The sequence below is a fragment of the Anolis sagrei genome, chromosome 1 (assembly GCF_037176765.1).
Source record: "Anolis sagrei isolate rAnoSag1 chromosome 1, rAnoSag1.mat, whole genome shotgun sequence".
Taxonomy (NCBI): domain Eukaryota; kingdom Metazoa; phylum Chordata; class Lepidosauria; order Squamata; family Dactyloidae; genus Anolis; species Anolis sagrei.
In genome coordinates, this window is record NC_090021.1 from 117,020,057 (window position 1) to 117,044,529 (window position 24,473).

The 24,473-nt window shown below is 38.7% G+C and overlaps 1 protein-coding gene across 3 annotated transcripts in view; it reads left to right on the forward strand.

Annotated features, from left to right (window-relative positions):
* Positions 1 to 24,473, forward strand: part of EYS (eyes shut homolog) — a 1,026,188-nt gene that overhangs the window by 788,494 nt on the left and 213,221 nt on the right. For all 3 annotated transcript variants that reach the window (XM_067468024.1, XM_060752827.2, XM_067468032.1), the window contains one exon: positions 3,764 to 3,876. In XM_067468024.1, the coding sequence (XP_067324125.1) occupies positions 3,764 to 3,876 (113 nt within the window). The remainder of the gene's footprint in view (positions 1 to 3,763; positions 3,877 to 24,473) is intronic.

A 24,473-nucleotide genomic window follows, 5' to 3' on the forward strand; every position in this document is an offset into this window, starting at 1 on the left:
TGCCTTGTGTCAATCATGCTTTAATATGAAAAAAAATCACTAAGAAATCATTTTTAACAAAATGCAGATAACCTTTCTCTATACCCTCCCTCAATTTCTTTTTATATATTCCCAAACTGAATTGCTAATTTACTCTTCAGTGTGCAATATAGATTTCAGGTTGCTATGGTGATGATTTTGCCCATACTAACATGACATTAGGAATGCTGAAAGAACTTCAATGAAGACAGTGGCTGATATAAGTGCTATAATGATGCTGCTTTTGACCTTTGATGGTTTTATCAGGAGCTATTCTCTTTGCTTCTTATGCCTACAATAGCAAGAATTTGATTTAAAATATTAGCATATATCTGATGTTGAAACCAGGGTGGTTAAAGACTCATAAAGCAACAGAGATGCTCAAAGCAGAGGTCCTGAAAGAATTCAGTTACTTGGCTAGTCATCCTGGGTCCGATAAATCATTCAGCAGCATTATTTACCCGAGGAATCAATGAATAATTTCTTACAAGGACTATTTCAATGGTACACCTCTGATCATGTTAGAACATAAGGTGGATTTGGTCTCTGTGTATTAAAAATTAACAAGAGTTCTTCTGTCCTGATTCATGGACTGACACACATAGTAGTATATTACAAGCATAGTGTTGTTGACCCAAAGGTCTTCACAAGATCAACCATTGATATTGATCATCTCTCTGGAACAAGGGTGTTCCCCCATGATTATATTTCCAATGTTTATTTGTGGTGCAAGAACTCTACAGAAGCATCAGCATTATAAGATGCCCCTCTTTTGCAAACACTGGTCATACTAACATGGGGGTACTGTGATAGAAGGGAAATCCCATACACAAATTGGTTGCTTTACCCCTCTCACATTACTAGGGTCTTCTTGGGCACATAGTGCAACAATAAAATACAGACATCACTGTGGTTATCTTTGTGTACTGTAGCAGAACAATATATTCCATGGCTTTGGTATAAAAAAGTTGCAGTTCAATTATGTCTATACAAGAGGAAAGTCAAAAACATAAAAAATAATGTCTATCTGGATTATTGCTATCATAGGGAATCATTAATTGCCATATTCTGAGTAGTGGGAGTCAAAAATGGTTGAATGTTTCAGGTCAGTAGTGTTGATTCTGCTATGAATGATAATGTGAACTTTAAAGGTGCTATCAAAAGTACTGAAACCTTTTCAAAGCAAGGATACAGTACCATGTTTAAAATTCAGACTGAAGCCAAGATTCAACACTCCTCATCCAATATGTTCCAAGCTCAACAAGAATTAAAGACACCTAGAGATACAAGTTTGGTTTGCTTTTGTTTTCATGATTTCTATCCATCCATCCAAAACCCCAATAGAGATGGCATTGGGTTATGTAAGTCCACACTCTCAATATGCTATATCATCAGCCCCTATTCCTTTTTGATGCCTCCTGCCATTAAAATTGCCACCAAATCAAGTACAAACTGAAGGCTATCAAGTAAGCCAGGAGGCAGGGGACATGGATCTTAATATCTCGCTCAACAAAGTTGAGTCTCTGTCTCTGACTTCAGAAGGAAAGATTCACCTTTTCCTATGATCCTTGGAACACTTGGCTAAATTATATTGGTATTTTCAAAATGAATGTAGTTATTGCATCCGTGGAATAGATGGTCAATAGGGCTGGGCGGTTTCGTTTTGTTAATTCGTAATTCGTTAATAATTCGTTAATTTTTTCAATTACAAAACGATAACAAACCATTCTGGAGCAATTATTTAAAAAACCGAATTTTCAAAAACGTTTTGTAAATGCTTCGTATTTTGATATTGTATTCGTTTTGTTATTGTTTTGAGGTCGTTTCGTTATTATTTCCGCATGTCTGGGCCAGTTTTATGGTTTAATTAGTGAAAAAAATTATAATACCACACCAACAGTCAACAACAGAGGGAGAGGGAAACTTCAGAAGGTTTTGGAGGTTTTTTAGCGTATTTCGCGGTCGCGTCCGCCATTAACGAATCGATTTGTTATTGTTTCGGAAATCGATTCGTTAATTTTTTACCATTTATGAAATTTCGTAAATATCGAACTTTTTAAAAGGAAAATTTTGTAATTATTTTAAATATCGAAACAAAAAAAAACCCAAATACAAATCGATTTTAGAAACAAAATTTTCCGTTGTTACCCAGGCCTAGGTCAACATGTTGACTCATCAAAATGGATTGAATAGCTCCATTCTAGCTGGGATTAACTGACATTTCAGCCACTGATAGGACTAAGTTAATAGACCCTAAGACTGTATTTTGAAAAGGATACAGGAAAAAAAAACTGTTGATTGCATTCAAAGGTTTAAGCGTGTGTATAATGTTAGAATGAAAAAGGAGAGTTAAATTGTGTTTGCAAGGCCACCACCTACCAACCAGGACGCAAGCCACACACAGGTTGGGATAACAAAAGTCACGACTTATTTATTGGTTATGACTCAAAAAATAAGGTTGACCGACACATGGGTCCTGGATCACAGCATTGGAAAGTCCTCCTGCTGGTCCAACAATACCAAAGGAGGAGCCTCCAGATGAGATCTGAATGGCATCACCATGCCAGGAATGTCACAAGCTGAGAGGGGACATAGTGCAGACTCCTGTTCAATGCCTCTGAGCTCTCTGTGCCGGCATGTCCTTGTGAAAAATTATAAGATAATCCCTCCCCAGAAGGAGGAAAAGCCAGAACCGGATCCAGAGTCCATGACAATCACTCCTAAGTTCTGACAAGGAAGGATATAGATTGAAATAACTACAATGAAACAGAGTGTGGGAAGTGGGAGAGCTAGAAGGCAACTGAGCTGAAGGGAGCTACAGGACTGGAATTTATACTCTGAGTAAGCAGGCAGACCTGGGGGATGAGATCTTCTCTTAGATCCACTTATGCTGCCAATCAGATTGGAGCGGTATTGAATCTGATTGGCTGAGAGTTTTCTGCATGCACCAGGGAACACACAGAGTCCAAGGCCCTTGGGAAGATGGTGAGCGGGAGGAGCGCTGGCAGCTACACCTGCCCAGTAAGTAAGGCAAGGCAATAATTTTGAAAGAAGGGAGCAATAATGTGCCTCTTAATTTTTGCTGGCTAAGTGGCTAGGCCATATATGTTGAGAGTAGTCTATGAATCTGTTAAATGCACACAATTTTTTCAGTGAAACCAGCCTAATGTAATAATGCTTATCTTTGACTGGATTGTTCCCTTTGTAGTTCACTATTCCAATGTTGTTTTAACTACCCTAACTGACTGATCTGCAAAAAGGCTGGATGTGTGTCAGAATATAGGAGTGCATCTGATGCTGGATGCCCTTTGGCAGACAAGCAAAATCCAGTGGAGAGATGAAAATATCCTCTCCCCTTCCCATTGCAGTTGGCAGCATACTTCACAGAGCTAATCCAGTGTAGTGATACATTATTCAGAAACATATTTGAGGTGACTCCTAAAACTGTAGGGGGAAGGAGAAGGCAATACACTTTTGTGGAATGTACTATCATGTTGGATCTGTGTCAAAACAATGATTGAGAATGTTCAAAGAAAACAAATTCAGCACTAATTTGCAATCATGGAGAGGGTTGTTAACAGGGCTTTAACAAACAGTGGAACTCTAATCCAATTGATTTCAGAGTGTAACATGAACCTGGGTGAACTCCCCAGAGTATGGAACTGTGATTTTAGGATTGGTTTGACTTCATATCACAAATATGACAGATGTCTGACTCTTTTGTTTTCTCCTCCTTGCCCTTTAGGTGACAGGATCTGTCTTCAATTTTACTGGATGTATTGAAGTTAAAGAAATCAATAACCAGGGACCTTTCACCTTTCCTAATGCTGTGGACAGGAACAATGTTGACAGCTGCAGGTAAATCACCTCCTGTGTCATTTCCAGTCAAAAGAAAGTGATCCTTTGATATTTTCTTGGCTTCTGAAACAGATTTTTTTGAATAGGTCTGAAATTCATGCAGGAAGATATGTGGAGAGAGGAGGGTGAGGGGGGTAATGTGGGATGGTCAGATGGTTTCTTGGGAGCAGAGATATCTGCAGATGAAGAAAAAAAAATGATGAATCTGTTTCTTGAAACACCTTCAAATTACATCACACACTTATTGCAACTTTATGGGAAGAAATTCATCTCAATCTTGCTGTTAGTCTTGACCAGAGTATAGCCATTGAATCAGATGTACCTATTTAACAATATGTTGAATGTGCCTGCTTTAATTGAGTCTACCCAATAGGAGTCTATCCATGATGTTTGGAAGCAAATAAATCTATAATATAAACATACAGTTAATCAAATATGGTTCTTTTGTTTGGATCTACTTTGTGGCACAGATTCTTCCATGTTGCTTACTGTGCAGACCTTGGATGGTTTTAAAAAAATATATAAAACTCTTTCCAAAATGTCAGCAATTTATTTTAGAAAAATACACACACATAGAGAGAATGTTGTTCTGTATTCAGCAGCCAAGTCCTTTTCTATTCTTCAGTTCTAATAACTTCTCCTTTTTATGGTTCCAACTTTATCACCAGTGAAATTGGGTCTGCCTGATTCAATGTTAACTGCCTTCTTGCAAGTTTAAACCCATGCAAGCAAGCCCCTTGTATTACAGTGTTAATTCTTGGTTTAGAAGGAATGAACGTTGAATGTAATTGTTGGCTTTTGCAGTCATGTATGACATGTAGCCTGCAGTAGATAGATAAACAACAAATTAAAACTGTATTTTCAAATTTAATGGAATAAGGATGGGCAATTTACAAGCCTCTAGTGATTTTTCATACTTTAAAAAAGTCAGGACCTTTCTCAGATGTACAGCTTAAACAGTGAGAGGGTTTGAGAGTGTCAGAAGGGCTGAGAGTTATACTAGACTCCATCAAAAGTCTAAGCTTCTAATAGAGCAACCCAAGAGGAAGTGCTCAAAGCGTTTTACATGAATAAGATGTATCGACCTTCTTCAGGGAGTAATAGTCACATCAACAACAAAAAACCTGATACTTTCAAATGGTGAAGGTGGCAGAAAGCTTTAAAAAAGAAGCTACTGAACAGCTGTGGGAAGTGACCCTAATGGAAGATCACCTAGAGAAAATAGCTGACTTATTAGTGCTATGTAAAGACAGTACTGGTAAACCACTTCTAAATGTCTGAAACACAATCCAAGGCACAGAGTGGAAGAGGAGTTTTCCTCATTAAAAGGTAATCAACCACCTACTAAGGAAAACCAAAAACAAATACAAAAGCATTATGGACCACCTCACATGTCCTGATTTCAGTGGAGGCGATGGTTTCTTTTTCTTCTTCAGCCACAGAACCCAATCTCTCCCATCACATGCCAGAGAACTACTTCCAGGCTGGTCCTGTGGCTCGGACAATGGCAGGCTCCACATCTTTCCATAAGAAAAGATGGATTGAGCCGCCCAAAACAGGCTCCCCCCATGTGATGAGGTGGGGAGAAGACATGGTAGAATGGGGCATGAAGCGACAGGTCCCTATGGCCTCTGTGCACTGGGACATGGTAATTCACATCAATGTTGGTGGCGCATGTGACAAGGTCATATTATGTTTAAAGAGATGATTGGACATAAACTGAATGGACATCCAGGAAACTGAAAGGAAACCCAGAGTCATTCAAACATGTGATCAGAATCCAGGATCTAAGAAGCATGAATCTGAAGAAGACAAGAATCTACAATTTTAGAAAGTGATGATTGCAAAGTACTTGGAAGAGGGAGAAGCTGCAAGGAACAGGTGTCATACTAAAAGAACTATTTCAACTTTGTTGTTTATTCATTCAGTCACTGCCAACTCTTCATGACCTCATGGATCAGCCCACGCCAGAGCTCCCTGTCAGCCATCACCAGGTCAAGCCAGTAGAGACAGAATCCATCCAAATATTAACAAAAACACATGGCTGTGGGACCAGTGAATAGTGCAAAAAGAAAATGGACTAATGAAATTGACAATTGGAGAGGCCTTGGACTATGATCTGGATTATGTGATTTTAATTGATGTTTCAAAAATTAATGTTCAATTGTGTGGTTTTAATTGTATTTGTTTCTTTTTATATTTATATGTATTGGCCTGCTGTAAAGCCACCCTTAGTCCCCTTTTAGGGTGAGAAGGGCAGGATACAAATATGTATAATAAATAAAAATAAATAAAAACATACTAACAAATATGGAAAACATAATAATCTCCCAAAGAATGGATATGATTAGTAAACATCTGAATCCGCCAGACAAGGGACACCAGGAATTGTAACCACTGAAGTGATGCCCTAATTTTCTATTTAACCAAATGGATCAAGAAATACTACATGCCAAAGGTTCAGAAAAGAAAAAGCACTAGAGATCATATTGCAAACATGTGTTGACTACACTAAGACCACCAGAAGAAAATCAGTTTATTATTTACAGATTACAGTAAGAACTTCCACTGTGCAGATCTCTTTACAATTAAGAATGACCAGACTTGAGGAAATTTTGGACACATCCTGAGATTGTAGGGCTCATTGGAAAAAGTTATAATGCATGGTATATTGAAGGCAGTAGGGGAAAGACACACTGAAGACGCCACAGTCCTGGGTCTGCAAGTTCTGAGCAGGACCATTCATAACTGGCGGTTTGGGACTTTCTCATTCATAGGCCAATGACACAAAACCATTTCTGTAATCATTTCCCTGTGCAGTTTATATGAATGGGTTTCATTCAGTAATTTGACCTGTGAAACACTTTATAATGCTTTATTCCTTATCAAGCAATCTTGAATTCCTTTTTGGGGGACAGACTGGATATAAATATAAAATAAAATAGCAGAGAAAAAAATTCCTCACTTGGATTTTTTGCATCATTGCTATTGAAGATATGAGAGTCTAAATGCCCTAATTATTGTGCATCATAGAGATTGTGCTAATTACATCTTCTTTTAAATGTTAAGTAACAGAAACAAAGCTGGTAATGGTTAATATGAATATCTAGTCTTATTTAGATGGTGTCAGCTCTTAGAACTAATTAATACACTCAGGGTGGGCACTGTTTTTTGCAAATTTGTTATAGTAGAGCATGCTTGAGGGATCACATGTATGAACATTTTTACACAACAGGGAGTCCTCATACAAAGGCAGAATAAAAGCAAATTAAGGGGATACTTTTTGATAGTCAGTCCTCAAGGGTCCAATTTAAGGTGCTGCATTCACATAGATAACTGCATGTAGTCTCTGCATACAAACATCCAACTTACAAATAACTCATAGTTAAGAATGGGGGTGAGACAACAGGAAGTGAGAGAAATCTACTCCTCAGAAGGGAAATCCACTCCTGGAAGAGCTATCATGGGGAAACGGTGTCTCCATTGAAGCCATTTTTTTTTCAAAATTCAGTTATCACAGGGACAGAAAGTGAAGTAAAATCTTCTGAACAGGGCCACAGACAAAAAAAACACCACAAGGGTATTCACCCTTTGCAATGCTATCCAAAGCTATTGTGTGTGTGTTTGTAGATGGAGTTATAGTTAAAATGTACCTGTTCTGACTTGTATACAAATTCAACTTAAGAACAAACCTGCAGAACCTATCTTATTTGTAACTTGGGGACTTCCTGTACTGCATTTCTGTTTGAAGAAATCAATAATACATACCATAGTTTTTTTTAAAAAAAAATTCAGGACAATCACTCAATTTTACTGCAGATGGGCTTTTTTTAGGGGGGGGGGGTTAAAATCTGCTTGATCATTACTGGAAATACTCTTCATTTTCAAGTCAAGGTATGCCAAAGCAAAGACTTTGTTGTTCAGACCAGAAGGTTTCCCTTTGAAGATGCAAGGGAAGGGACAGTCCTTTAGATAGTCACAGCACAGGCTCTTTAGCCTGGAACTAGTAATGGCCAAGAGAACTGACCTTATCAGTACTGATAAATGGAGTCAGTGATGTATAAAGGTAACTAAGAAACAATAAAACAGGAAACATAAATGTTTCCTCCTTTGATAGTTTTGGGGTGATGTGGAAATTTTCTATGGCAGATAAATGCATGTCATGCTCCTGTGGAAAGAAAGTGCACATGTACATCATTTCCTGGTATGTTCAGAGCTTTACTGTTGTAGCAAAGACTATTTCTTAAGTGACATTGTGATCGGGGGACACTTAAAGCATCATGATGTGATGGATTGCTAACTCTGTCAACACCATTTTGATTTTGACATTACATTTTGGTTTAACTGAGCATAAAGTTCTTGCTATGTCTCTGTGTGATGCTTTTATCTGTGAATCATAATCATCTTGATAAACAGAGAAACTATAGCTAAGGTACAGCAAAGAGGGCCCTGCAAGCTTCCCTCATGGGAAATGCATCGTTTGACCCACAATAACAATATGCAAGCTACTTTTTCTCCCTTCAGATTCTCTTGTATACCCATTCTTTTATTTTGCTGTTGCTTGTATCATGGGTTGCAGAACTGCATTTTAATCATAATCTTTTATTTATAATCCATGGTTTATATACCACAAAACCTTCCTATGGAAACATTTCAATATGTAGTTCTAAATCTGCAGTAGCTTATTAAAATGATTTGGTGAGTGGGAACAGCAACAAAATACTTTAAAAAGAAATGCTCTTTGAATAATGGTAAAATTGCTTCCACCAAACATCATTCAAAATCTTACCACCTTTACTTCTGTTCCCTGTATCTAATGGCTGTGATGTCTCCAGTTAATTATTCTCCCAGATTCAGTTTGAGTTAAAGTAAACTCATACTCATGAAACCTCCATTTGGGGTACAGGTTTGTGAGTACATTTTAAACTTATGAATATTTAAGTAGTTTGGAATTTACTCAGATATGTTCTGCCATTCTCTATAACTAGATCTGTTTGGATTTCAAAATACCACAAGGAAAGCTAATGCGTGGGCAGAATGTAGTGAGCCTTTAAAAACACACTTCTATATGCAGTTCATTAACCTTTTGCAGACTGTTTGCTCTCACTGTTTAAAACAATTCTGCTCCAAAGACAGCATATACCTCACATTTTATATGAAGGGGTAAGACAAGTTAGACAACAGAATCAGATATTATGAATATAGATTCATTTTCTGGAGTTTTCAATATAATTTCCCATATTAAAACATCCTGATATTAGAAAAAATAGTTTCAAAAAGTCAGCTTTTGGACTACCCAGCATCCTTCAGATGGTTTGGAGAACTTTGGGATCTTATCACAAAAGCCACTATTCAATGACAGCCACATGAGCAGACATAGCAGATACATACTGACATGAACACCCTGGTTGTCACACCTATCTACATTCATGCAATAGTGCTGATTCATTAGTCTGGCATCCAGGGCCGGTTTATCAATTACTCGAAGTAAGCGGCTGCTGTACACTTTTTTTTTGGCCAGGGGCGCCGCGCAGAGCCGCCTCTGTAAATGCCCCTCTCTCTGCCTCTCTCTCCTTCTTGAAGGCGACACGGAGACGGGGCACTCCGCTGCCTCCCTTCTGGTTCCGCGCATGCGCCCCACAGTTGGATGGGAAAGGCGGGCTTCTCTGCTTCCCTCCACTCAGTGGGTGCACACGTGAGGAAACGAGAGCAGCTGCTCTTTCTCTCTCCTGCGCCTTCCCCGCTCTGCCTCAGGACGATGAAGCCGAGCTCCCTCTGAAGGTGGTGCTGCTGCCTCCTCCAGGCATCAGGGGCTTTCCTGCTGTGCTCCCAAAGAGTGACTTGAAGGAAAGCAGCCCACCCGGGCTGTCTCAGTGGGTTAGTCACTCGGCACTCGTGGGGGGGGGGGGCTCATCAGCCAAGAGGGATGCGCCACCTCCAAAGGGTTCCATTGTGGACCCCAGAGAGGAGACAGCAGGCAGGTGCCCCGGGGAAGGAGGGAAAGAGGGGCGCTCTGTTCATGCTTTCCCTTTGAGTGCTTCTACACCAGGCATGGGCCAACTTCAGGCCCCACTTTCATATAAAACCCCCGGAGGGCCCAAGTTGGCCCATGCCTGAACTACACTATGGAAGGAATGCAGTGCCACACTTTCAACTGCCCTGACTCAGTGCTGTGCTATCCTGGGAGCTGTAGTTTGCTGGGCTTTGGCAGAGAAGGCATTGTGGGGGTCCTTCCACACAGCTGAATAAAATCCCACATTTTCCGCATTGAACTGGAATATATGGCAGTGTGGACTCAGATAACCCAGTTCAAAGCAGACATTGTGGGATTTTCTGCCTTGATATTCTGGGTTATATGGCTGTGTGGAAGGGCCCTAAAACAACAACCCCCAGAATTCCCTAGCATTGAGCCCTGGTAGTTAAAGGGATGTTAAACTACAGTGCAAACTGTGAAGCCATCCACATTATCTGAAGAAATCCAGATTATCCTCTTTGGCCTGGATTATATGGCAGTGTAGAAGGAGGTTTGGGGCTCTTCTGCACAACTGTATAATCCATAATATCAAGGCACATAATCCATATTATCTGATTTGAACTGGATTATCACAGGGCCCTTCCAGGCAGACCTTATATCCCAGGATCTGATCCCAGGTTTTCAGTTTGTCCCAGATGATCTGGCAGTGCAGACTCATATAATCCAGTTTAAAGCAGAAAATCTGGGATCAGATCCTAGGATATAGGACCTGTCAGGGACCTTCCACACAAACATATAACCCAGAATATCAAGGTAGAAAATCCCACAATATCTGCTTTGAACTGGGTTATCTGAGTCCACAATCAGATAATGTGGGTTTTTCTGCATTCATATTCTGAGATATAGGGCTATGTGGAAGGGCCCTGAGTCTACAGTGCCATATAATTCAGTTCAAAGCAGAGAATCTGGATACAGCTGTGTAGAAGAGGTTTTGGATCGACACTGCCCTATAACCCAGGATCTGAACCCAGATTATTTCCTTATCCCAGATTAATAAATAAAGATTATTATTATTATCTGGCAGTGTTTAACCCAGTTTAAAGCAAATAATCTCAGTTCAGATCCTGGGATATAAGGCAGTGAAGAAAGGGTTTTCAGCCCCATCTACGCTGCCATATAAAATAGGGATTCTCTGCTTTGAACTGGAATATATGGCAGTGTGAACTCAGATAACCCAGTTCAAAGAAGATAATGTGGATTATCTGCCTTGTTATTCTGGGTTGCATGGCAATGTGGAAGGGCCCTTTGATACCTGATGAATTGCACTTTGTTATTTGTGCCTTAGGGTACCCATACATCGGAAATGACTTAAGGGCACACAATAACAACAACAACAGTTTAAAATACTTTAATCTGATCGGAGGATAACCTTGTTAGTCAGATAATGTAACAGAACTGCTTATTTGTGGTCTGGCTGCATTTACTTAGATTATTGTTAGCTAGGAAATTCTGCCTCAAAGGGGGATTGATGGACTGCATGGCCATCCAAGAAATCATAATCAAAGCCCTCCTGACAAAGAGCCATCCAGCCATAGATAGAGATAGATCTATATGATTCACACACACACACACACATATGGAAGACATAATATCATAGATTTGAAAGGGATCCCTAAAGAAGGACAATTCTATGTTGCATGTTCCAGAGTAGGCAAACCAGACAATCTCCACATCAACACTGACAAAGAAACAACAAGAAGTACTGTTTACCCACAAGCATAAAGAAATTGCATAGATTAGAAACCAACACTTTCTCATTACTTTATTTTCAAGATCACCAGACTGGATCACAGCAACACATGGCAAGGGATGGCTAGTGTGTGTGTGTGTGTGTGTGTGTGTGTGTATATATATATATATATATATATACATACACACACACATACATACACACACACACACACACACACACACACACAGCCAGTAGGAAGTCCAAAATACCTGGAGGGCCAAAATTTGTCCATGCCCATATATATATATATGTGTGTGTGTGTGTGTGTGTGTGTGTGAGAGAGAGAGAGAGAGAGAGAGATTGGTTTTGGGGGGAGGCGCCAAAATATTCTTTGCTTACCATTGAAAATTACCTAGGGCCGCCTCTGCTGGCATCCCATGATTGTACTTTTGAATACCATATCATTTTCCCACATCTCAGTTGCTGGTGCCCATTCTTCTTCTCCTTCCTCCTCCTCCTGAATGATGCAGTTGCAGCAATGTAAAAACAGTTCTGGAATAGCAAAGGGAATCGTGTGAGAGGATTAGAACCATGCTTCCCACATCATTTTACTGGCACAGAAATGGAATGGTGATATCATACAATTTGATGTCAGAATAGTGTTAGTAGCCCACAGAAAAACTCAGCCCCTTTTACTCTCAGTGTGATAAAAACTCAAAAAATACACGAGTCTGTTGCTTTAAGTAGAAACAAATATAGTTCTATTCAGTGTAGATAAAAAAACACAAAGCAAAACTGAAGAATTGTTCTCATCAATATCCAACAAACAATATCTCTGGTGAGTCTTCTTCTTTGCATGACAATGTGCAAAGACATAGAAAAATAATACAGTCTCTCTACTTAGTTATCAGTAGAATGTCCTTATCTTGACACAAACAAGCAGTTTCCTTGCCACTCCAAATGGATTCAGCCTTCAGCTTCAGGATGCTGTGTAACCACTCCCAGCAACAGCCAAAGGTTTCTTCAGCTCAAGCGAGCCATCAAGCTAAGCCAAATGCAAAGCTCAAAGCTTGCAAACCTAGTGCATTGTTATATGCTGAAGCAGATAACACACCCAATTAACTTGTAGCAGAAAAGGTTCTGATACTCCCTGTTACTTAGTAAAAGCCTGTTATAAAACTCTAGTAGCAACACTTGAGAAGGTGGTAGGATTGATAGCTATTGACTGGATTTTCCCTCAACAGCAGGAAAAGGGTTGATTGAGGGGAGGTAGTAATAAAGTCCATATTCTAATAAAGTTAATGACCAGAACTCACTAAGGCAGTTACAAATGCATGATCTAGAATTATGCATGTGTGACTTCCCTACATTACCTAGAATTAAACATTTTCACAATCTCTACATATTCACTAATTTTGGGAATATATAGGCACTGTGAAAATTCACCAATCTACACTTACTGAGGAGTCACCACTGTTGTTCATTCTCTCAGTCGCTTCCGACTCTACGTGACCACATGGACCAGCCCATGCCAGAGCTTCCTGTTGGCCATCACCACCCCCAGTTCCTTCAAGGTCAAGCCAGTAATTTCAAGGATACCATCCATCCATCTTGCCCTTGGTCGGCCCCTCTTCCTTTTTCCTTCCATTTTCCCCGCCATCATTGTCTTCTCTAAGCTTTCCTTTCTTTTCATGGTGTGGCCAAAGTACTTCATCTTGGCCTCTAATATCCTTTCCTCCAATGAACAGTCAGGCTTTATTTCCTGAAGTATGGACTGGTTGGATCTTCTGGTGGTCCAAGGCACTCTCAGAACTTTCCTTGAGCACCACAGTTCAAAAGTATCTATCTTCCTTCGCTCAGCCTTCCCTATGGTGCAGTTCTCACATCAGCTCTCTCACCACTACACATGACAAAAGTCTGTTCATCTGTCAGGTGGGAAGCAGCTGACTGATCCCCCACCCCTCTATTCCCTTCTCATTAACAATTTTTGCAGATAGTGGGAAATGCAATAGGGACCCTGCTTTGGACTGTGCACTCGAGAGTGAAACAGTCAGCTGCTTTTTGATCAACAGGAAATACTACCTGGTAAGTGAGAATTATGAGGGTCAGACTGGGAGACAACACATAGCTCTGTAAATATGGTGGTTATGCATTTATAGCTGCCTTAGTAAATTCCAATCACAGTCCAGAAAAGTAATTTCTTTTCACCTTCTGTTCATATCCAACTGGCAGCCTGGGGTTGCCTTAAAATCACCAGGAGTACTCCATTTGCCTTGCAGAAGTTCCAGAAGACTCTTCCCTGGTTTATTAGCCACTTGCTTTATATAGAAGCACATTGCCTCAAGTTCTGGAAGGGATAAACAGTCATCATGACTAATGGACACTGATAGCCTTATCTTCCATGAATTTGATTAATCCAATTTTTAAGCTGTCTAAATTGGCGGCCTTCAATATATCTTGTGCTTGCATATTCCACAGTTTAACTTGGGGAAGAAGGATTATGTTTTGTCTACCAAGAATATTCCAGTTTTAGTGGATATATTCAGCTTCTAATATTGTAAAAGAGATCGTGTTTTCTCCATTTTTCTACTTCAAGCACAATCCACATATTTCTCTACCATTCCCTCAAATATTCACCTTTTATCCCAAGATAAATAGTACATCCTTTCCCCCAATTATATTCATTAAGTACTCCCTTTAAGTTTCAATGTGTCTTTGGAAATATGGCCAGCTTATATTAATGCCAGTATATATAAGGAATAGCTCACATTCATATGTGTTCATCAACATCCCTCCTTTTTTTCCTCCACACTTGGTGTGTAGAGTCTTTTTCCTGTGTGTGCGCTCACTCACTCAGGTGAGAATCAATGGTCACGGATTGTTTTTTTCAGCTCTTCCTGGATTCTAAATACCTTGCCTTTTGAAAACAATTAGTTGCTGACAAGATAATTGCTGGCTTAGGAAATGAAGGGCATTTTTCTTTTTGTTTCGGGAATTCATTGGCAAGTCTTTTTTCATAGGCTACCATCGTGAAATTGATGAGATGTGTTAAGAGACAATCCTGTTAGGAAAACAATTCTAAAAATGCATATGTCTGTGGAACATGTTTGTGGAATGAAAAGAGAAACCAGCTCAAAAGTTGTTGTGTGGGAAGGTGTTTTTGTCACTGTAGGCTTGGCTCTGGGAGAGTATACATCGTTCACTTCTGTAGACTGGTTGACAGTTATACTGTTTAACTGGCTGGGAGAACAGCTTACAAAGGCAGGTTTCAGGTGTTTATGTACTGATAGAGGGGATCCAAATTGTGCAGGCATGATTAGTGGCTTTGGGTCTGTTCCATGGAAGGTGATTTGTGTGGAATACTCTCCTAAGTGATGTGATGGAAAGTGGGGACCTGGAAATGTGATTTGTTGCTCCTCTGGCAAGGAGTTTTGTCTGAGAGAATAAAAGGTAGAGCCAGACAGAGAACTGGTGAGTTTCAGTTGGTAGAATCACAGTCAGAGTGCAGAGAAAAGACTAAAAGGAAACAGATGAATACTGAATGAAGGAACTAAAGGGCAGTGGCCAAACCAAGATTGCTCATAGCTGAGCTGTTGGAAAAGGGAAAGGAATTCCTAGAATAGCTTTCCAAAATAGAAGAAGAGTGTCTCTGGGGTCCCAGGAAATAATTGCTGGACCAGGATGGAGACTTTAGGAAGGAATTTGGGTGTTGCAGAGATTTAGGCATTGTAAATTCTGTCAAAGTGTAGACTGACAATCCATCTTTAGGACACAGTATGTGATATTCAGTGAATAAGTGATACTGACAGTTGCACTTCAGAATAAACAATTAAGTTTTGATAAATCTGCAAAAGAAGGTGAGAAGAAACAATACGAATTCACAAAATTAACTGTAAATATTGAGAAAGGGTGAAATAGCCAGTTTCTTGTTTCAAAAAAAGAAGTAAAAAATATCCCCCACCAAAAGAAAGAAAGAAGAAAACCACAAAGTGTGTTTTTTAAACAAGGTAGAATGTGTACTTCAATTAAATTCTTCTTCAACCTCATTATTATTATTATTATTATTATTATTATTATTTCTGGCATTTGTACCCTGTCTCTTCTCTACCCCGAAGGGGGACTCAGGACGGCTTACATTAGTAACAGTGCAAGACTGGTACATCACAATTACAATACTATAACACAATAAAATACAAAACAGTCATTAAAACCAATACATATAGCATTAATTAAAACAATGAAAAAAGTCACAATGTCATGTGCCGCAACGCCATTCCAGTCAGTGTCCATTATGGTGCAAATTATGTCTGCTACCTGAAGGCCTGGTCCCAAAACCATGATTTTTTTCTGAAGTCCAGGAGGGATGGAGTCAATCTTATTTCATTTGGGAGTGCATTCCATAGGTGGGGGGCCACAGCCGAGAAGGCCCCGTCTCTCGTCCCCGCCAAATGCATTTGCGATGTTGACAGAAGCGAGAGAAGGGCCTCCCCGGATGATCTTGGGTTGTGAGATGAGATGTAGAGGCAGATGCATTCTGAATTGAGCATTTTGAATTGGGCTTGGAGGTGGACCGGTATCCAGTAGAGCTGACATAGCAGTGGGGTGGTATGGTCCCTGTATGTTGCCCCTGTTAGTAATCTGGCTGCTTCCCGTTGGACTAGCTGGAATTTCCGAGCCATCTTCAAAGGCAGCCCCATTTTTCCATACACATTTTTTTCAAGATTTTATATGTGCACATTTTAAATAACCAACCTGAGTCTCTGGATTATCAAATGGGAATACAAAATAAAGCTATGTCATGTTCCAAAATATGGTCTCTTTCTAAATATTGTGCATTCACATGTTGAATAGCTTCACAACAGTGACCTTTGTTTGCCAACCGATGAAGCTGTACAATGTATTCCCTTGCATGAATGTTTACCTTTATAATACATTGAGTTAGAACTGCCTGCTTTGTGCTAGGCTTTCCTTTCTACCTACTATAAAGTTGGTCAGATGACTTTACTGATTTATTTCCTTAACAGAGATTAAACACCCTCTTTAGCTATATCAGCATCATTACAGAGTAATTGATTGCCAGCATGAAGCGATCTCAGACAGAAGTGTTAAAACAATTATATCTGATCATGCTGGTTCCTGTAACAAAGGAAATCTGGAAAAACTGGTTCAGTTTGCACCTAATTCCTGTGCTGAAAAGAGGAAATGTCCAAGTACAAGGTGTAAAAACATTCATTTCATAACAAGGATCCATTTCACACTGCAATTATAGTGCTATGATTCCATTTTAACAGCCATGTCAATTCACTTTGGAATCCTGGGATTCTCAAAGTGTTGTAGTGATTTGAGCATTGGGTTGGGACTCTGGAGCCATCAATGTGGGATGAAAGTTTTCTACATGAACTATTCAGCTATTCATGAACTATGAAGCACAGTATCTGATACAGCCACAAAAATCTCAAAAGAAATGTTATAACTACTTCTGTTGAAGTCATTCTATCCTTGATTAGGAACCAATTCCAAGAAAGGTGGAAACAGGTATGATCCCCATTCCTATTTTTTAAACTGGGGACGTAAAAGTCTTTTTGACATTTCTCAGCATTCTGTCTGAGGTTTCTTTGTGACCTTCTGGTGTTTAGCTTGTGATCATAGTAAAAAAAGCAAACAGGTATTCTACTTCAGCATTCTTTAGTGTAGGAACCTCAGGATATTTATATTGTGATAATGAGTAAGCTGTCTGATAAATGTTTAGGCAATTTATTGTATGCAGTTATAGGTATACAAACATTTATTGTCCTCTTACATGAAAAACACAGACTAGTCTATGTCTGGGCAGTTTGCTTTCAGCATATTACATTGCATTTAAGGCACCTTGCATTCATCATATTACAATGTATTATAGTATATGGCAAATGGGATTATACACTTTCGTAAGAATATTTATCTCTGCATCTTTCTACCAGGGTTCTCTATAGTTAATGCTTAATTCAACATAGCAGCTCATCCATGTAAGAGTACTATCTCTTTTTGTTTAGGAAATACAGGTCTCTAAATGAATCTGTAACCAGACAGTCTTGCAAGGATTGTATCCTTCAACATTACTAGACTTTCTGTAACTAACAGTATCCATTACAGAACTATAAACATCAACAACAGAGCCCCCAGTGGCATAGTGGATAAACCCTTGTGCCAGCAGGACTGAATCCGGGGAGAGCGTGAATGAGCTCTCTCTGTCAGCTCCAGCTCTCCATGCAGGGACATGAGAGAAGCCCCCCACAAGGATGGTAAAACACCCAAACAACTGGGTATCTCATGGGCAATGTCCTTACAGATGACCAGTTCTCTCACACCAGAAGCGACTTGCAGTTTCTCAAATCACTCCTGACACGAAAAAACAAGCAAACATCAATAACAGGGATACATTACAATAATAATGGGAAACATATCCATTTAATAGTACACCCTAATTATTTCTCTTAACAGCAGTATCTAAGTGTGTCAGGAATAGCATTACCTGGAGGCTGTATTGCAACCTACCTGCCCTGGTTAAGAAAGCCGAGCAATCTGGATTCTTCATCTTCTTGGTTTCTTTTACTCTTTCCCATAGACTTCTGTCCAGCCTATGAGCTGTTCTATCTGCTCCAATGAAAAGAAGAGATCTCTAGTGAACCTTGTTTATGTTAACAAACCCTTTTTTTCCAATCAGACTGTTACAGATAATATAAACAAATGCTTGCTTTTTGGCTGCCTTCCATCAGATTGCATCACCCATTACACCTACTAGGAGCTTATTATCAGTCACATCTGGTGGGCGTTTGCTTATCTTATTTATAATTGAATAGGTGTTCCATCGAGAACAAGGCTGTCACTTTGCTCACAATAACACACACACACATTTTCTAATACTGAATTCATAATATATATATTATCCTCCATAGTTTATATTTCCAGATCTCAGAATTAGCAATCAAATCAGCACAAGGGACCAATCTGAGAATGGCATTGAAGGCTATCACCTAGTACTGACCCACCCCATTGAATCTAGTTGCCGTAACCAACTTCCCTTCCATACAGTGATCTTGCCTGACTCACGGCTGCCTAATCAATGGCTGGCTGTGGTTCCATGGTCATTTAGATTTCAAACCCATTGATGCTAACTGCACACGTTCCAACCTTACCTCAAAATCTGAAAAAGAAGAAAAATGAAATTACTTTCAAATTCCATTGCTCTTCCATTGCTCCCTTTTTCTCTCTCTAGTCAGTAAAATATATGGTGATCTGCACATAAATTACATGTTTTACATATGAAGGAATTGTTCCGGTGGTGGAAGAATAACATCTACGCAACAGCCTTAAGCTTCCTTCTTTGAGCCTATTATGAGTTCTCCTCTGTGCCTGCGATTGTCCCTTGCTCACTTTCTAATGCCTGAGTATTGTTTTTCAGTTCCATTCTCTGTGTTTGTCTTGCCCTCTTTCATTTGGTTGATCTTTTTTTATTACATTTGTTTCAGTCCGTGCTTTTCTCTCCTCTTCTGTGCCTTTGTGCACATTTTCTCCTGTTCTCTTTTTTGCTTTTGGATCCCTGTTGAAATCATGCATGCATTGATAATGTTTAAAAAAAGGTGTCAGGCATAATCCTGCCTTATTTTTTAAAAAAATATTCAAAATTATTGTACTTTTAAAAAAATATTCAGTGCTGCCTTTTTATGGAGTGCTTTGATAAAATGGTGTGGGCATTAAACAAATCCTCTTCCATGTGTGTGTGTGTGTGTGTGTGTGTGTAGAGGAAAGTAGGTGTGCTTACAAATACAATTTCCAGCTTGTTTATGAGAAAGCTTTCCTTGATCAGCACACCACAAATAAAAAGCCATCTCTCCCTTTCATGCTTTCTGGAACTGTAGCTTTATTCTTAGTAGTGGCTACATGGTTTTGTACTTTAAATCACTGTAAACAGCATAGGCAGAAAAGAAAGGGGGGAGCGATTGCATAACTCCTATTTTAGTCTCCCTAATTATTCTTGACTCACTGTTGGTACACTGTTCATTGTACAAGAATTTATAATTTCTGTGAAAATAAATGAACCAGACATGCTTTGTGCTAGAGGCTTTAATAGTGCAGCCAGTTACACAGAATTCTGCTAAAATGTCACATTTTGAAATGTATTTATATCTATAACATTCACCAATTTAATGATGTCAGATTGCATTTTGCCTAAGTAAAAGTTGGTAGAGGGTGAAAATCTGAAGTGCATTGGTTTTAAGACATGCGACAGGAATCCTCCACAAAAATATTCAAAGTCTTGCTACACTATTATATTCCTGATTTTTTTTTTTTACACAAAATTGACAAGCAGCCACGGCTTTTATTTGAACCAAATGTTTCTGGACTCAATCCTTGTGGCCCAACTCCAGATCTGAGATTCATTGTTTGGCTTATGAAGATTTCAAGGGAAGATTTCAAAAGATCCTCATGAAGGATCTCTTTTGACATCATGGGAAACACTGTAGCCTGTGTTCCTTCCGTACTTACATGTAGAAGATGGTTTAAAGCATTGGCAGCACAAAGCATTGGCAGCACCCCCATCTCAAGCCTTTTGCCACTCATGAGTCAAAGGAAGTGGTGAATTCCTGGCTTTGGATCATGATAATATCACAAAGCTAACAGTTAAAGAGGAATATGGGTATTTACAAGTCTATTTCATGTGTATGAGACTCAAGAGTTCAGGAGGTCAAAAGTAGATTGAATAATAGCTTCTGACAATGCCATCCCATCTTTAAAAAAGGTCTCTAGAGAGGATCATGAATTTTTCCTTCTTCAGTGTTCTTCAGTTGGACCAAATGATGCTATCTGACAAGCTAAATCAGCTCAAAGTGCTACATTTCTGTACTTATTATGAAGTCATAGACTTTGTTTTTCAATATTGCATAATGTCTGTTTGATCATCTCCTTGGGGATAAATTTTGTTAATGGTGTACATGCACAGAATTTATGTTCTATAGGTTGAGTATCCATTATCGAGAAATCAAATATACTCCAAAATTGTTCACATAGGTGGCTGATATATATAATTTAATTCCATATTTATACTTGGTTCCCAACTTCAAAATATCTCATTATGTATATGCAAATATTTTGAAATCCAAAACACATCAGGTCAAAGACACTCATTTATTAGCGGTGTTTGTTCAGAAATCTGGCAATGCCAATATGGAAAACTGCATGCAAACTAGACATATTTCCAAGGGAATATTAATTTTTTGTAAGTAAAAACTATTCTATAGACATATTTAAAATGGAAGTTATTTCATAAATCCAACAAGAGGTTTGGTTTTCCATAAATTCCCTGCAATTTTTAAACGAGTGGCTTTCAGATTTCTCTCTGAAATTGTGTGAAATGCTGTTATTATGTTCCTTGTAAACACTGTTGAAGAAAAAACAGTTAGTAGAACATCATAATTTTAGTTGCCACTTAGCTTTCCATGAGGGAATAAATTTAAATAAAAGAACATGCAAGGAGATTTTATTTTGAAAAGGACACGTATCAAAGTTGCAAAGTAAACTTATTATTATCATTAAAGATTCTCATTGGACAATATTAGAGGCAAATGAAGTAGAATACACACAATGCTATTCCCCTGATAAAACCGTTATAGAAAAGAGGTGTTAGACATTTTCTAAGACATTTTCCTCATTCAGTGTGTCTGATGCCACTGAGATTTGAAAGCTACAATCTGTTCTTTTTACCAGCCACAAGAAAAAACATATTAATAAGGGGAAATTGTTTTGTTATATATTCATAAATTGTTAAAAACTTTTCAGCAGGCTTCTAAGATTTTCAATTTATTTATCTATTGGGAATGTCTCTGAATAGTGATGTAGTTGTCACTCTAACCAAACCCAATTCCTATAATGTTGGGCACAGTAATGGATCAGAATGTTAAACATATTAAAAGGAATAATTTTTCTCCCAAGACTTTATCATTATATCATTTGTATATAACTTTTTAATAGGTCAATTAGGTATTCAGATTATAAGCTAAAAACCATGTAGATATATTTGCATGCTTCTTATTTGCCAAGAACTACCATCATCCCCTCCTCCTCTTCTTTCTCTTTCTAATGCACCCTTTATCATGAGAGCTTGGTATGACACTCAATATATACAAAAAATATGGCCAAGGTTTTGTCAGGTGAAATAAGGAAAATAGTTCATATACCTGTGATGGCTGTGTAGAAGAGGCATTCCCAAAAGATGTTGCTTGTTTTGAAATTCCCTTTCTACAAAACTATTAAAGGCACAGAAAATCTATCCTGGCAACTTTTAGAGCTTAAGAGCAAATGTGACTTGTCTGAAAAAGTACCTCAATACATAGCTAGAAACAACAAAATGTTGACTTCTCTAGTATTTTCCTTTTCAACAAAAACTGCAGCAGAACACTGGATGGTGAAATAGATGAAAATTAGTCATTTTCATCATACAATTGTGCAGAATTTTTATTATGTCTACAAGTGGTTTTCACAAAGAAATATATTAGAATAAAGAAAACTGGATTTGAAACAAACTGAAATTTGCCACTTGTGAAATTGTGATTCCATCAAAATCTAACTTTTTTCAGTGTATTGCAACATTGGATGTGGAGAGTTAGGGTATTAGGATATTTTTTTATGAGAATGGCTGACATTTGGGGTGACTTTTTTAAACCTAGTATTGTGTTATCAAACATGAAAGGATCTTCAACAGTTCATTATGGTATTTGCTTGCAAAGGGCACAAAATGGCATATAACCTTTGGCTGGCATATAGGAAACCCAAAGATGAGCACAGCAAAAAGAAAAATCATATTAGCCCCTGTTGTTGGTCTTGTATTAAGAAACAAATTGCAATGCATGAAAATGGGGGCAAAATTATATTTACTTTGCACAGGAACCTGTGTACAAAACAGCTATAAAATGCATAATTACCACTGATATGGCTGTGGATTAACATTGGACCATGGCAGCACTAGCCAATAATAAGGCATGTTCTCAGGATAAGCTGGCTTTGGCTTGGCATTTTCTATGCAACATATGCCAGGTAGCTGTCAAATGAGAGGACACACAGAGTTATTTCCTCATCTCAAGGAAACGTGCTCTAGAAGACTTTGTTTGACTGAAGAGATATACCAAGCAGGCCTGGATAGGATCATTTGGAAACACATTTGCCGAAGTCACTGTCTGCTGAAGAAGGCTGGTCACTTGATAAGGCTGAGTAATGCAGAATTATAAAGATAGACTGACCTTTATGAGACCTTGATTGGAAAAGTTAAGCAAACAGTTCTGCTACGAACACTAGCATAATGTTGCAAGCAGACAGGCATATTTATTAAAGACAGAAATTGCATTTTGAAAATAGGGGTGAAAGCCATGAATATAAATATTTTGTCTAATTTCTCAAAGTTTAAGGTGATTTTGAAGAGTTTATATGCTGTTTTCCCCTGTGTCTATAACCCACAGTAGTCCTGGTCTGCCAAGTAATGTCTTAAGTATGACACAACCATAATTTAGATACACAGTGTTCCAGTGCCCCCTGCAGCTTGGCTATGTTAACTTAATGATTTGTGGAGAACAGATCATTTTCAGTTTTTGTTCCTGTTTTTCATTATTTAATGCACCTGTTGAAATGCATATGATCTAAACCCCTTTGGATCACCACGTCTATTTTATACCCAAAGATCTGAGAACCACCAATGGCAGTGAACTCATTATTTCAGATCCAAAAGTTCAAAGACAAAGAGAACAATCCATGCTTGCATTTAAGAAAAGCAAAGGCATCTTACAGTCTAAGGTTTTCAACAAGCAATATGCAAATAATGTGTCTGTAGTTTAGTCGCAGAACACATGGTTTGCCTGCAGACCATCCCACGTTCAACATCTGACATGTCTAGCTTAAAAGAAAACCCATCGAGTTTCTGAAAGACTGCAGAAAGTACTGTCTGAGAAGGAAAGAAGGGCTCTGGTGCTAAGGGGGTAGTGAATCAAGTAGAAATAGTTTCTACTTTAAAAGGAGCTATCCATGCTACTAAACCCATTGGGGACAGTGCTGAGTAACTTGGTAGCTACTTTCATGTTCAAAGTAAAATTCAGAGCAGATGAATCCGGGGCCCTCAGCTTCCACTAGAGAACAGACAAGAGTGCAAAGAAATTCAAACATTTTGACCTACTGTAAGATGGTTTCATACGTTCATATGCATTAGTTGAAAGCAACAGCAAAAGACTGCAACTCGGGCTATCATTAATCTGCTTCAAAGTCTTTGAACAGGATTTAAGCACTGTAACAATCTGCAGCTCAAATCACAGCTGACTACTACATTTTTGCAATCTTGGAGGAATCACTTCTGTATAGCATTCTGCTTCAATAAAATGGGCAACTGAGGCAGATAAGCAAATCAATTGATGCCATTCTTTCCTTTTCATGGAAACATTACATTTTCCCAGGATAGATAAATACAATGAGTCTGGGAAGTGGGAAACAGACATTATATAGCTGGAGCAACATATCAGGCAATATGATGGTATAAAATGAAACATGTGTTTGTTTTAGAGAGAGCAAGAACCAGCATTGTTAAATTGCTTTCAATCTATCTCTCAGACTCTCTGTCTCTGGTCTTAGAGGAGGAGATCAAGCACAATGGCTTAACATTCTAAAATTCAAGCTAAACTTTAAACTGAGATAGTTTGGCTCTTCAATACAATGAGTGACTCACATGGATATAGCTGATTCTTTCTTCCCGCCCTCCCCTTCCCCTTCCCCTTCCCCTTCCTTCCTTTCCACATAACAAGTTCATTAAGATTGTCAAGGCATAAACATAGAGTAAATTGTCCGTGCCCCCCCCCCCCAAATATACTAATTGCAAAG